The sequence below is a fragment of the Orbilia oligospora genome, assembly GCF_000225545.1.
Source record: "Orbilia oligospora ATCC 24927 unplaced genomic scaffold scaffold00006, whole genome shotgun sequence".
Classification (NCBI taxonomy): Eukaryota; Fungi; Ascomycota; class Orbiliomycetes; order Orbiliales; family Orbiliaceae; genus Orbilia; species Orbilia oligospora.
Window position 1 is genome coordinate 52,214 of NW_011645563.1, and position 14,546 is coordinate 66,759.

At 45.5% G+C, this 14,546-nt stretch overlaps 6 protein-coding genes across 6 annotated transcripts; 3 read left to right on the forward strand and 3 right to left on the reverse strand.

The window, feature by feature from the left end:
- Nucleotides 1-515: 515 nt before the first annotated feature.
- Nucleotides 516-1,748, reverse strand: AOL_s00006g23 (uncharacterized protein; the record flags this gene model as incomplete). The annotated part of the gene is made up of 3 exons (XM_011119332.1): nt 516-1,375; nt 1,462-1,621; nt 1,680-1,748. 3 exons carry the CDS (start codon nt 1,746-1,748, stop codon nt 516-518), a joined length of 1,089 nt encoding a protein of 362 aa, XP_011117634.1.
- Nucleotides 1,749-2,767: 1,019 nt separating this feature from the next.
- Nucleotides 2,768-5,872, forward strand: AOL_s00006g24 (uncharacterized protein; the record flags this gene model as incomplete). The annotated part of the gene is made up of 8 exons (XM_011119333.1): nt 2,768-2,790; nt 2,817-2,988; nt 3,073-3,095; nt 3,157-3,506; nt 3,587-4,952; nt 5,044-5,362; nt 5,425-5,734; nt 5,814-5,872. 8 exons carry the CDS (start codon nt 2,768-2,770, stop codon nt 5,870-5,872), a joined length of 2,622 nt encoding a protein of 873 aa, XP_011117635.1.
- Nucleotides 5,873-6,668: 796 nt separating this feature from the next.
- Nucleotides 6,669-9,304, reverse strand: AOL_s00006g25 (uncharacterized protein; the record flags this gene model as incomplete). The annotated part of the gene is made up of 8 exons (XM_011119334.1): nt 6,669-6,698; nt 6,771-7,983; nt 8,039-8,174; nt 8,256-8,289; nt 8,348-8,543; nt 8,612-8,822; nt 8,900-9,058; nt 9,139-9,304. The coding sequence occupies 8 exons, from the start codon at nt 9,302-9,304 to the stop codon at nt 6,669-6,671; spliced, it is 2,145 nt and encodes a 714-aa protein (XP_011117636.1).
- Nucleotides 9,305-9,757: 453 nt separating this feature from the next.
- AOL_s00006g26 (uncharacterized protein) lies at nt 9,758-11,758 on the forward strand (the record flags this gene model as incomplete). Its single annotated transcript, XM_011119335.1, has 6 exons — nt 9,758-9,800; nt 9,869-9,916; nt 9,999-10,084; nt 10,152-10,256; nt 10,309-11,343; nt 11,396-11,758. 6 exons carry the CDS (start codon nt 9,758-9,760, stop codon nt 11,756-11,758), a joined length of 1,680 nt encoding a protein of 559 aa, XP_011117637.1.
- Nucleotides 11,759-12,164: 406 nt separating this feature from the next.
- On the reverse strand, nt 12,165-13,071 carry AOL_s00006g27 (uncharacterized protein; the record flags this gene model as incomplete). Its single annotated transcript, XM_011119336.1, has 6 exons — nt 12,165-12,270; nt 12,329-12,515; nt 12,574-12,695; nt 12,755-12,846; nt 12,910-12,944; nt 13,014-13,071. 6 exons carry the CDS (start codon nt 13,069-13,071, stop codon nt 12,165-12,167), a joined length of 600 nt encoding a protein of 199 aa, XP_011117638.1.
- Nucleotides 13,072-13,339: 268 nt separating this feature from the next.
- Nucleotides 13,340-14,453, forward strand: AOL_s00006g28 (uncharacterized protein; the record flags this gene model as incomplete). Its single annotated transcript, XM_011119337.1, has 6 exons — nt 13,340-13,573; nt 13,643-13,673; nt 13,771-13,899; nt 13,971-14,057; nt 14,124-14,216; nt 14,296-14,453. The coding sequence occupies 6 exons, from the start codon at nt 13,340-13,342 to the stop codon at nt 14,451-14,453; spliced, it is 732 nt and encodes a 243-aa protein (XP_011117639.1).
- Nucleotides 14,454-14,546: the final 93 nt, after the last annotated feature.

Genomic DNA, 14,546 nt, shown 5'->3' on the forward strand with positions numbered 1-14,546 from the left:
TGAGTTGCCTCATCTATGAAGAGTCCTATGCTCCTCAGCAACAGACTGGATTCTAGAATGTAAACTTTTAGAAACATTTGCTTACAAGAAGCTACCTACTTACTTAAAGGCTAGTCTTGTACATGTACCTTTAAGGGCTAGGTTTAGGTCACCTTGCTGTTGTAGCCCTAAACCAATGATATTATATCTGAAGTGAGTCTAATATAAACCCTGATATTACGTGAACACTCCGTGAATGACATGCTGAGCGCCTTTACCTTATCCAAACAACCACTCCTGAGAAAAGAAGAACAATAGCAATAAGTGGATATCCCAACACTAACACAAATGATAGTATAGACGTCCAGGTAGTAAAGAAATTCTCATGCTTGAACAAGACTATGCCATCCGATAGGCGACTATATTTCCGCGTCAAACCCACCTCTCCCGCTAGAATCGAGTAGCCTAAGAATCCTGAGATCAACATTTATACACAAACAGAATGGATCAAATGTTAGTTGAAAGGACAGTGGTACTTACGAGTACTTCTTCGTCAAAATGCACTCGCCACCATTCTCCATGTCGACATTATATAAATAAAAAAACCCGTCTGACGTAACGACCATGATTTGAGGACTGTTGCTGCTGAGCGCGACGACGCTCTTTGTGGCAGCCGGCAGCCGTACAAATGCAAAATCTCGTTGTGGTTCCCACATCTCAGTGACCGCCTGAGGCAAATAACCGCCCACAGCTCCGACAACCGATTTCCCTATTGATTGTGATGACCGCCTTATGAGGCTTGCGAAGGACGTGCTCCGACGTTTGTTGTCCGCATTAGCGTCGAAAGGAGCCCCCGGGAGGTCTGTATTCGACCCATTTGACCCGCCGGAGCTCCCACTCCTCGGCCGCAAACCAGATGCCGCATGCATTTGCGAGGCTGAAGTATCCATGGCGCTACTTGCGGTATTTGGATCCACTAACCTAAATATGTGGACGGTCTCGGTGGCGGAAGACACACAAAGCATAGTAGATGCAAGATTAAACGCCATGCTGTATATCTTGGAGGGATATGTACCTCGTCGAAATTGGAACATTTTAGTGCCTAGTGGCAGAGAAAATACCCTTATGATAGTCCCGGTATCCGAAGCAGTTGCTAGGTACATGCCATCACTACTCAGGGCAAGGGCAGATATCGGCGACTTGTGAGCTGATATCATGCCAATCGTCTTGAGTGTCGAAGAATCGTATACTATCACATCTCCTGAACCGCTTACCCCTGCCACAGCAGTAGTAGATGTCGTGCTGTTAGGCGGCGCAAAAGGCGAGGGCGATGTAGGAACCGGCCGAGGGTAAACGAGATAACATTTTTCGGACGAAGGCGATAGAGCGCATATAGCTGCAAGGAGGACGGGGGATATAATTAATAAACGCCCTTAAAATAAATCTGGCGCAAGCCAAGAATAAGATAATTTTGAAGCTTACCATTAGGATTCGGTGAGGTTTCGATAGTTGTTAGAAGCTTCATGTTGCTGATGTCGTATACGTATATTTGATCCTCCAAAACAACAATTAGACGTTTGCGGTTCAACTTGACCGCAAGCACTGCCGTAGGAAACGTCAATTCACAGATAGTAGACTCACGCTATCGCACCGTCAATATTTATCAGTAGTAGAATTCTAAAGGCTGGGACGAAACATACCCTCGTATTCGTTATCTGGAGTCTGCGCGGTGAGAGGATAACGGCAATAAGAGATGTTGAAAAGAGCATCTCTACGATTGTAATGTCGCCATCCTTTTTTTCGTAACATTTTCCAAATGGATCGCAGTTATATATCCGATAACCATTTTGCGTCCCTACCGCCAGGCAGGAGAAGTCTTGGTTGAAAGTGACAAAATTCATATGACGGTCAGGAGGCTAGACAGCGGGTCTGTGGGGTACGTGATCGATGCCGATGCTGTAGAGTATACTAGAGATCCGGTGTTTATGCTCCTACTAGGTTTGTCCCCAAAGCAACGAAGACGGTGTAATCAACGATGGTCGGTGATAGGCGCTTGCGTCGGGTTATGTAGAACAGTAGTTCGGAGTGTAATGCGGTGCATGTAGCTCCAGCTCCCAGCCTAAGATATAAACCACTGAGTCGATGAAACAGTACTAGAGCTAGCTATATTTGATAGGAGCTCGGGAGTCGGTCGGGTATTGAATTTGTTCGGTATGATGAGGATAGAACGTTGGAATTCGAACGAGGTTGGGGTCATATGCAGGCATGGCCATGAATATGGATCGTCTTAGTCTTAATTAGTCTTGGTCCAACAAACGGGTACCAGGTACGTCAGATCACGTGATAATCCGATTATATAATCATATTCAACCGCCGAATCAAATTAAAGATCGGGTTTTCTCGTTTCAATTTGCAACAATTACAACCTCACACAACACAGACACGGCTTTTTCTTATATTTCCATACATATGCATACATACACCAAATATATGTCACCGCTTGAATAAACCATCGATATCTTGACCAGAAAATTTAGCTATAATGGCCAAAGCAATGCAAACCCTAACCCCAGGCCTCTCTTCGCAGGGGGGTCGTACATCCGCAACCAGCAGTGTAGTGGTTCCTAATGCAGTCGTCGCTGTAAGCTGACCCTCTATTTAAATTTTGGGTATTCTGAGCTGTCCTGATTGTGGTTTTTGCACATTCAAGACGAACGACAGCAGTATAGTCTCAAAAAGGTTATTTGACCCAAATCCATGTTCAATCATGATGTTTCATACCCACAATATGTATACTCTATATTTGAATATGTCAGTTTATTTAACGTTGACAATAGGAGTGTTGAAAAGCTATATGTTCCTGATCGGGCCGGCCATCTCTTACGCCATTTTGTGCCGAAGTTCCAACGCAGGAGTCCATTAATAAATCGTGGATACTGGCTGCGCATGGAGCTTGTCAAACAAACCGTGGAGGAGTTTCTTAGTTCCAATACGGGTGTCACTAAACATGTAAGTGGCTTCTTGATTTCAGTCAATTTTCTATTGCATTAGTTTGAGGCATGAAACTGACTAGCTCTGTGCTGATTTCCTTAGCTTGTCAACCTTGGGTGTGGTTTGTAAGTATAGCCGACAGATCCAACGACACAGTTTCCCGTCGACTAACCACAGTCCCGACAGTGACCCCTTACCGCTTCATTATTTGCGCCAATACCCTGGCGTTGATTTTATTGATGTCGATTATCCGCAATCTATACGGCGCAAAGCTGAGATCATACAAAATACTCCAGAACTCAACGGACTTTTAATTGATCCCCAGTATTCAGTAGACTTGGACACAATCATGATTTCTTCAGCCAACTACACTGCTATCGGGACCGATCTCCGCGATCTCTGCAAATTTGACGAAATCCTTCGAGCCCGCTGCCAAGCTAACGATGAGACACTGTTTATTAGCGAAGTCGCAATAACATACATGTCAGTGGAAGATGCTGATTCTTTGATAAAATGGGCTGCGCAGTTTCCTGGTGGTAGGCGGTTGCTTAACCCACCCAAACCAATAAAATGATATCTACTTATTTTTTGCTAACTATTCGACACTTAAACCTAGCTAAATTTGCATTAATTGAACAAATACTACCTGCTAGCGAAAAACATCCGTTCGCAAAGACTATGCTTTCGCATTTCCGGAAAATACAATCGGCACTCCAAAATATCGGAAAATACCCTTCACTTACCTCCCAGGTTAAAAGGTTCCACACCTATGGCTGGAGCTCGGTGGTAGCTTGTGATTTTTACGGGGCCTGGTGTAATCTGGTATCTACTGAACAGAAGAGTTTTGTTGAGTCCGTCGAAGCTTTTGACGAATGGGAGGATTTCGTATCTTTCGGGCAGCACTATTTCTTCCTCTATGCGAGCTCTAGAATACCAGATGGTAAACATATGAGTTTGTCTACACGTGAATGGTTGGGGGGTAGTCGCATTACCACGCAAGAAATTGTGGAGCCAGACGTTAAGAGCCTGCAGAATTCTCAAGTACCTACTCTCACTGCAAGCCTTGAATACCGTAAGTACTGGCAACCTGGATTTGATCGTCGAAAATTTGGGGCCGCGGCAAAGCTTAGTGACGGCGCAGCCATCTACTACGGTGGTATGGATACCAAATCTCGGTCGTCTATGACCTATATTTTTGATGACACACATATGAAAGTCTCACGGATTGACTCGAATCCACAACCTGCTCCCCGAATGTGCCATACACTTACCAATTTTGGTAACCGCAGAGTGTTATTAGTGGGCGGTCGGGGAAATCCTAAGTCAGCATTGGCCGACTGCTGGTTATTCAATGGATCGGTCTGGGCCCGAGTCCAGGATCTTCCAAACGGTAGGTATAGACACTCGGCAACTCATATTTCTATCGAAGGTGAGGACCGCGTACTTGTGTTTGGTGGGCGAGGTAACGGCAACGAAGTTTACAATACCTGGGTTATATGGTCAGAGCCAAATGGCTGGAGTGAAGTTACATCTATTGGAACCCCTCCAACTTCTCGGTTCTCCGCGAGCTTGTCATGGTTCCCTTCGACAGCAACCGGTGTTCTGACCGGTGGGTTTTCTCGAGACGGCAATATCATCTCAGATATTTTATTTTGGTCATTTAATAGCTCGGGGTCAATAGAGCACCAACAGTGGCGCCCGCTTTCCAAATTTGAGAGTAGTCTTCTATGCCGAGCAGGGGCCCAGCTCATCCCAATTGGCAGTACAGAGGCATTGCTTGTGGGAGGGATGCTAGCTCATTGCCTATCGGCAGATTTCCCTGGTACTTTCCTACGTCTTAATATCTCGAATCAAACGATAGAGCCCTTATACACCATACTCCCGGGCAAAGAGCAAGATGTGAGGCCAGTTTTGATGGGTTGTGCCTATGTATGGTTGAACAACCGACTTCATATCTTCGGTGGGGGCATAACAGCATTCAGGTATGTGGGTTTCGACCCGAAGATCCCTCATTACTGAGCATATGCTGTCTTTAGATGTAGGCTAGGAGTCTAACGTTTTTGCTTCGGAAAGTATGGGTTCGTTTTGGAGTCTTTGTACAGGGATTTTAGAAATCGATCAGCTCAGACCAGTTGAGCTCAGCTCAAGGCCAACAAAGCCGCAGTTGCAACCTGCTCCTTCGCAGAGTATTAACTTAGCGGGTATGTACTCTGAAGTTAACTCTCCTAAGCCAATCCCAGTGGAAATATATACGCTAGCACGGAACCCCATCGAGATACAATCAGCAATCTGTCGCCGAGTTCCCCTCCTATTTGACAACCTTTCATTTGGAGAGTGTACTAGAGTTTGGAGCCCAGAATATCTCAAGGCCGCTTTCGGGGAGTCTAGAGAAGTATGATATCCCCAGGATAGGGTAGTGTGGGGCCACGTAGTACTAACTAATACGAAAAAAAGGTGATCGTGCATCGAGTGACTTCGCCAGATCAGAACCAATCACTTCACCTAAACTTCAATTCCAAGAATTTTAATTATCAACAGATGAATCTCTCGACTTTTATTGATCTGGCTTTTGCGGACGAACCGACTACATTATGCTATTTAAGATCCATATCTCAAAAACCAACAAAACACCCGTCGTTATTCCATCGCGATTTCCCAGAAATCAGCACCGATTTCCATATTCCAGATGAACTCTTATTTATCGAAGACTCATTACATTCTTCACCATTGAGGGTATCTAGCCCTGGGGTTGGAATATGGCTGCGTACGTTCCCATAATTTCGATACAGACTTATTTTCTTTCCCGACTGATATATACCAAGCTAATCCTTATATATTTACAGACTACGATGTGTGCGCCAACTTTCTCTTCCATATCAAGGGAGAAAAGAGATTGCTGTGAGCTCAGTCCTCTTTAAATTCCTCTTGAATATTAGAAAACTATCTTTACTAATTTCTTTCAAAAAAAGATTATTTCCCCCGGATGACATTGGCCTGCTGCAATTTCCGGCGGGGAAAACGACGAGTTCTATATTGAATATCTTTGAAGGAATCCCCAACGGAACACACCCCCTCGAAATTACAATGCGTCCTGGTGATACACTTTTCATTCCACCATTTTGGTTGCATGCAGTATTACCGCTTTCTCCATGCATTGCTATCAACACCTTCTTCCATTGGTTTGATGATAAATTGCATTCCGCAGGTAAAGATCTTTATGGGAATAAAGACCTTGCATGCTACGAAGAGGGTAGAGGGGTATTAAAAGACTTAGTTGGCAAATTTGACGGGCTTGATGAAAATACTCGTCGTTTTTATATTATGAGACTTGGACAAGAGTTACTTGGAATAGCTGCGGAAATAAATTGGGGACCATGATAAGCTACCCTAATCATATCGTGTTACAGGTTGAAGTGAATTCCGGGGGAGCCAAAAAAAAAAAAAAAAAAAAAAAAAAGGGGGGGGAAAGTCTAGTATGAACTGAAATAGATTGTACCACGATCTAGGACCCATAAGGATCCGCTGAGCCATACTTTAGAGTTATTGAGGGGGATAGCACGGAGTTTTGAAGTTGCGATTTTGAAACAATTAAACAAGCACGATGCCCTCGTATCATGGTTTTTTCTCCCATCTGCTGCAAATAAAGTCTTCTAACACAGAATTTCTAATAAATCGGTGAAAAGACGCAACTAAGACGTCTAATAGCTTCGGCCGAAGAGGCAATATTCCTATATGTGTGGGGGGGGGGGGGGTGATTAGCTGGCTCCAAAAAATGCAATATTTATTTGGGGTTGGATTACCTTCGCATCTTTCCCGCAGGCTAGACATTTGGTTTCACCCAACACCAAACCACTAGGTTGATTGAAAGGGCGGCACAAGCTCTTAGCGCCCATGCTAGGAGCTTTAGCATCTTCTGCCTCGCTAGTATCGGTCCGCTTGCTTCTTTCCTTAATGTCATCCTCGCAGGACTCCTCAAGACAGAATGGCATCTGAATTACTTTCTTCTGGTTCAACGCAGGCACAAACTCCTCCCAGTTTTTGATAGTTTCGATATTCGAATCGAATGATTCCTTGGCTTTCTTATAGAGGTCCGTTTGAATTGCGTCTAGGAGGCTTTGCACGGAATCGGTGAGCTTATCGAGTGAGATGGCAGCCTTCTGGCCGGTATCTCTTCGGGCACCAAGAACCTGGCCTTTCTTGGCATCCTGGGGCCCATATTCAAGTCTAAGTGGGACACCCTTTAACTCCCAATCGTTAAATTTATATCCTGGAGAATAGCTGTCTCGTAAATCGGCCTTTACTCGGATACCCGCCTCGGTTAGACGTGCGGCAATTTTCTTGATATCGTCATAAAGCATGTCCCTGTTGGATTCGGAAGTCTTTGTTGTAATACCGCATGGGACAATCACCACCTGGTGCCCAGCTACTCGCGGTGGCAAGACTAAACCCTTCTGGTCGCCGTGGATCATTACCATAACACCAATAACCCGGGTCGAAAGACCCCAAGAGTTTTGCCAAACGAAAAGCTTCTCTTTGTCTTCTCCTTCTTTGGAGAACGGATCTTCGACGGTAATTCCGAACATTTTGCTAAAGTTCTGGCCCAGGCAATGAGAAGTAGCTCCCTGGATGCCGCGACCAGTGGTCGGAATATACCCCTCACAAGTAGTCGTAAAAAGACCGCCTGCAAATCTCTCCTTATCAGTCTTTTTACCTTTGATGACTGGGACAGCAAGCAGTTCTTCGTAAACACCAGCATAGAAGTCCAGAATCTGCAGGACTTCTTCATTTGCATCCTTGAACGTCAAGTGCGCGGTATGGCCTTCCTGCCACAAAAATTCACGAGTGCGGAGGAAAGGCTGTGGGTGTTTGAACTCCCACCGAACAACGGAGTTCCACTGGTTAAGACGAAGAGGTAGATCACGGTGTGATCGTATCCATTTTGCATAGTATGGATACATGACCGTCTCTGATGTAGGGCGAATAGCGATCGGTTCATCGAGGTCGGTGCTCCCTCTTGATTTTGTAAGTGAAGATATGGAAGGACAGATGAGTAGAGCACCCAACTTACGCCTTAGTAACCCAAGCTACCTCTGGGGCAAACCCCTCAATATGATCCTTTTCTCTTTCTAGAACCTTGGATGACACAAACATCGGGAAATAGCAGTTTTCAACGCCAATTCCCTTTATTTTAGCATCAAACCATTCTAAAATCGAAGATTTTGAGGTTAGCAAGTTGATTTATGAAGAACTAGAAAGAAGACGCCTGGTCAACATCCTTAACTTACTTTGTATTTGCTCCCAGATCGTGTAAGACCATGGCTTCTAGCCGTTAGTATTTTTATCCGTGTGGTCTCTGGAGGAGGGGTGGATATCTAACCTTGAGGATATAGCAACCAGAAACGTCATAGTAGTCTAACATATCTCCTTTGGTCAGAACCTGTTGATACCAACCGGGGAAATCAAGCTCTTTCTTGACAGTAATCCCGATCAAAGCAGCCCCCTCGATTTTTTCATTTTGTAGGGGTGGGGGAACAGCTTTCTTTGTTTCGGATTTCCCGATAGTGGATGGGCCGCTGTGTTCAAAAATTGCAACAATCGTTAGCTATTGAGGATAATATGGAGAATGAGGTAGAATTTTTACCTCGTTTGGTATAATTCGGAAGTAAAATCAACTTCGTCTATCTCAGTCTCAGTCCCGAGGAGGTACTGTTGAATGTCTTTCTGGGCTAAGAAGAAGGTTTTCGCAGAATCATTCGGGTGGACACCAAGCTTGCCAGAATAATCTAACAGTGCCTTGTCGAGAACTACCTTGACAGCAGATGAATTTTCCTTGGTAATAGAAAATGGAGAAACTAAAGACCATTAGGTCAATAACTTAAGTTTCGTGTACGATATACAACGGAGCTACTGAATTGGAGGGAGTCCATACCATCAGTAGTAGGGATAGATAGGGTGCTGTTGACGACATCTTCACTCGCCAACCGTGCCTCTTTGACATTTACTGCCTTACAAACTGTGGAAGAAGGAGTTTGAGAATCCTCGAGAGCAATCAAAACGATCAGGGGAGTAGTTTCGGACTTAGGGGCCTCTACATAACAGTTTATCAGCGAGAACTTTGAGAGAATGATGATGTGACGAGAATCTAGAGAATAGATGAATCTAACTTACTGGGCTTGAAGACCATAGTTTTTACTAGTTTGAACTCGAAACCTGGTTGTGGAAGCACAGAGTCAAGCTGTGCATGCCATTCTGCTACGTTTTTGCAGGGGCCATGGGATACAACGGTGGGGTTGATGGAGAGAGCCTCCAATCTCGACTGCAGGTCTGAAGCCATAGAAGCGGGAAGCAATTGACCAGACTCGCGAATTTCGGTGGGAGTAAACGGTGCGATGGGTCCTTGCCGCTATTCGATCGCGACGGGGAAATGTAGTGGTCGTGATAGAGGGTACTATTGTGGTCGTGGTCGTGTGGGGTAAGGTGTTGGGGAGGGGCAAGGAGGGGTGGCCTTGGCATTATAAGAAAGGGAAAAAAAAAGATGGAAGACCTGTATGACCAATACATATGGGCTTGATTACATTCGTACGGAACTGTCACCAGAACCTTCTCATCACAATCACATCAATCCTCTTCGATACTTTTCAGCAGGCGGATAGATAGCTACACCGACACCTGAATTCCCTCCCTCCCTCCGTATTAGAATTGATACCAGCCAACATCAACACCAAACGGCTCGAATTAGGCTCTTTACTTTGCGAATCAGAGCCAACATTAAAGCAGATAAGACCAGATGACGACGATATTCCAACAACCAAGAAACGCGGGGACGTTATGTAAGGGAGCTTCGAAGCTTGTATACACCCGGCGATAGTTTTACTAATAGCCATATCGGTAATTGTAGTCTTGGGAGGAAGCAAAGTTAGCGGTTCAGACATCCGGGATCAGTGTGGTAACCTCCAAACATCCTTGATTCCACTCCCTCAGAAAAACACAGGCCTGAGCAACTGATTTTTCATCTTCTCCACCAATAGTTCTAGCGACACAGGCCATTGCAAATGTCGTCAAAAGCTCTTTCGGTCCTTCGGGGCTTGACAAAATGATGGTCGATGATATCGGGGTATATTGACGGTTACGCCCAGTACAAAGCTACCACTGTGCTGATAGACAATTTGAAACTTTCTTAGGACGTTACAGTTACCAATGATGGTGCCACGATTCTGAGCTTACTCGATGTAGAGCACCCTGCTGGAAAGATTTTAGTAGAGCTAGCCCAGCAACAGGACAAAGAGGTATGTCGTTCCAGAGCTAATTTGGGGTGCCTAACTTATCGAATGGCCTTAGGTTGGAGATGGTACCACATCTGTCGTCATTATCGCATCCGAGCTCCTTCGTCGTGCAAACGAGCTTGTAAAAAACAGAATCCATCCCACTACGATCATCAGTGGGTACCGCTTAGCATTGCGCGAGGCCGTCAAGTATATCTCAGAGGTGATGTCGACTAGGGTTGACAACCTGGGGCGTGAATCTCTCATCAACATCGCGAAAACATCTATGTCCTCTAAAATCATTGGATCTGATTCTAGCTTCTTCTCTGAGATGGTGGTCGATGCGATGCTTTCTGTCAAATCCACCAATCAGAGACAGGAAGCCAAGTATCCTGTCAAGGCTGTCAATATCCTTAAAGCTCACGGGAAAAGCGCACTAGAGAGCATCTTGGTCAACGGATACGCCCTTAACTGCACCGTTGCTTCACAGGCGATGGAGAAAAGGATAGTAAATGCAAGGATTGCTTGCCTCGACATGAACCTCCAGAAAACACGGATGGCGCTGGGTGTTCATATCACCATCGATGACCCAGAGCAATTAGAAGCGATAAGACAACGTGAAGCTGGAATTGTCCTCGAAAAGATCAAGAAGATACTAGATGCTGGAGCAAACGTCATTTTAACAACGAAGGGCATTGATGATTTGTGTCTGAAGACATTTGTCGAAGCGAAAGCTATTGCTGTCCGCCGATGTAAGAAAGAGGATCTTCGCAGGATTGCTAAGGCGACTGGTGCGACCCTCGTCTCGACACTCTCAAATCTTGAGGGGGACGAGGTTTTCGAAGCTTCGAGCTTAGGGTACGCTGATGAAGTGGTACAGGAGCGTATATCGGACGACGAGTGTATTCTTGTTAAAGGAACCAAGGCATTTAGCTCTGCATCTATCATCTTGCGGGGCCCGAACGATTACCAATTGGACGAAATGGAGCGCTCCGTGCATGATTCCTTATGCGCCGTCAAACGGACACTTGAAAGCGGTGCAGTCGTCCCCGGAGGAGGTGCTGTTGAGACCGCTTTAAGTATTTACTTAGAAAACTTCGCTACTACAGTGGTACGTTGGAGAAGTTCGATAAATATATGATTCAAACACTAAAAACCCTTAGGGATCACGAGAACAACTAGCTATAGCAGAATTTGCGTCCTCTCTCTTAATAATTCCGAAGACATTGGCTGTCAACGCTGCGAAAGATTCGTCGGAGCTCGTGGCCAAGCTTAGACATCGACATGCAGCAAGCCAATCCGCCGCTGAAACCGAGGCTAAAATCAAAGGATTCAAAAATTATGGACTAGACCTTACAAATGGGAAATTGGTTGATGAAATTAAGGTTGGAGTGTTGGAGCCGAGCATGAGCAAGATAAAGCAGCTTAAATCTGCTGTCGAGGCGTGCATTGCCATCATGCGAATCGATACCATGATTAAACTGGACCCTGAGCAAAGACAAGGGGGGGATGAACACGACCACTGAAGAGCGAGCCTGTACATAATTGCATCCGATGAGGTGCCAAAACCAGTGTATTGTGTGTACTAAGGTTATTACTGGTGGTCATGTAGTGGGCAAAAAGTCAGATTCAAATGGGGTTCCCGGAAATAATACCGAGATTGAAGAGGTACAAGCTGAGGAGCAGATATTTGAAGGAGAGGGGAACGTGAGACATAGATTTATATACCTAAGTACCGTAAAGACTAAAAGTTTTCCAACTTCCCTGCTAGCGCTGCTTTAACATTGCATCCAATGACTGAGCCATAAGGGTTTTATCTCCCGTCACGCACCATATCCGCGGATGGGATATGGGATATTGGAAGGTATGGAATAAGGGTGATGGCATCGCGCCTGGTGTAATGCGGCTCGTTCGGCGTGGCCCTTGATTTCCCTATTTCTGAAACTCCGTTGCCTTCCCGGAAACGAGCAATCCAACGATCAACCCGAATAGTCCTAAGACACCGCCGAATATCTCTACAACCAGGATTTTAACGAATCTACCGCGGAGGTTAGCCTATTCACTAGCATAAAACATCGATCGATTTGCAGTCGTACAATGTTGGGTCAGCGGCGTCAGCCAGTGCAGCGGTGCTTCCCGTGATCCCGACAGCCACACCACATATCAAGTTGCAAAACCCAACGGTAACTCCGCCCCAGAATAATGCATAGCCGGTATAAAAGTTCTCGGGTGTATAAAGACCTTCTGTCGGTATGTATGTGATTTTTGCGCTAAAGACAATACCTAGTGAGCGGTCTCATATTAGCTAAAGTTGTGGCTTCCTCAAGGAAGAGGTGCATACTCATAATAACGCCGTATATAGCTACAACCTCACAAAAGATGATAGAGATGAGATTTTTCGTCCGGATTCTCGGTGCTCTAACACCACCTCCTAGGATGCTTGAGCCAGTAATGAATATTCCCCTATTGCAACCAGAGGTTGTGAGTAGCACGAGACGAGATGGGTCAGTGCTCCAACGAACCATGCTGCTCCGATAACGCTCAATCCAATGCAAAGACCGATACCAGCCGACGCCCAACTATAAGGTGATGTTTCTTCGAGAAATTTCCCAACCTTGATCCTCGATTATACCGTTTAGTGAGTGATTTCTGGGATAGTAGTCAATCGAATACTAACATTAAAGTATTCTCCATCCCCGGTGAAGAGAATATCTATGCCAATACTTCAGTTAGATTTGGTCTGTTCGTTCTTTTAGCCATCTAAAACCCGGCCTTACTTACATGACCCAATAACAATTGCAGCTAATGCCGGATAGCTATAACCGTAGCCAAGTGCCATCGTATAATACTTATATCGCCTGCGCGGAAGGTTTGTATATGCCGCTAGGGAACAAATTGAAAATAGTGGAAGGGCTTACAGGGTGGTGGTGGTGGTGGTGGTGGTGGTGGTGGTGGTAAGTGCTGGGTTCTGGTTTGCAATCGGATTGATTCTTCGCGACAACTTGTAACATCAAGCTAGATGACGCGCATCCTCCGAGCCAAGCTTTTTAATTCCACAACCACAACCCCCAGCCAAGAAGGCTTCAGCAGGTATCTCCAGGCCCAACATGCTTGACCTTGTCAACCGCTCCTGTCTGATCACCGGCGGCTCCAAAGGCATAGGCCTTGCTATCGCCGCCCGATTCGCACGGGCAGGGGCAACATGTACTCTGATCGCGCGGCATGAAAGGCCATTGCGGGATGCTATCTCAGTTCTGGCCGAGAGTGGACAGCAAGATCACCGGTTTCTGGTCGGTGACGTCGGCGATAAGGGACTGTGGGAGCAGGCTATCAAAATGAATGTGTGTAACATATATCCAGAAGCGCTTATTCTACAGCTTCGCGATCGCTGATCCAAAGATTGGATACAGCCAGGAATCGATATTCTGGTCAATTCTGCTGGTCCGTGATTACACGTACACCTTTTTTGTCGGATGGGCTCTGCTGAGACGTTAATGATCAATGGTGGTGGTGGTGATGATTATGGTGGTGCATATAGGCCAATCCCAGACTTCACTTTTGCTTCGGACGCCTATCCAGGAAATCGACGATGTCATCCGTGCGAACCTCTTGGGTACGATTTACGGCACGAAATTCTATCTGAAAGAAATGACACGCGCTCGGCGAGGTGTGTTCATCCCTCCTGCAGCTTCTTGATAAGTTATCACTCTAACGACGAGCTCTTTAATATACGGCTAGGATGTATAATCAACATCTCGTCAGTTCTTGCTACCACAGGCGGAGCGGGTTCTTCTGTCTATGCGGCCAGTAAATCTGGTCTTCATGGTATTTATTTGACCACCAGCCTCTTGAATGATGGTATTATTGTGGTACTAATGATGTGATTCCCAGGCTTCGTCAAATCCATAGCAAAAGAGGCCTCGCGCTTCAATGTCCGTATCAACAACATACTACCAGGATACATTGAAACTGAGATGACCGCCGGTAAACCTTGCTATTCGTGATGATGATAACCTTCTGATTAAGAGACTAATCAATGTTGTTCCCGCATCTATGGAACTAGTGATTCGTTCGTCTACAAAGGCCGAAACGCTTCCAAACCCCCCCTTAGGGAGGTTCGGAACAGCTGCCGAAATTGCAGATGCAGCTTATTATCTTGCGACAAACGACTATGTAACTGGAACAGATCTAATAGTCGATGGTGGATATGCAATTCGATGAAACCAACATCCAATACTCTATTAATATTAGGCACTCTATAACAGGGCTTGTAGGTATAATACAATGCTTTAAATTTGTTATTTAGCTTCCTTT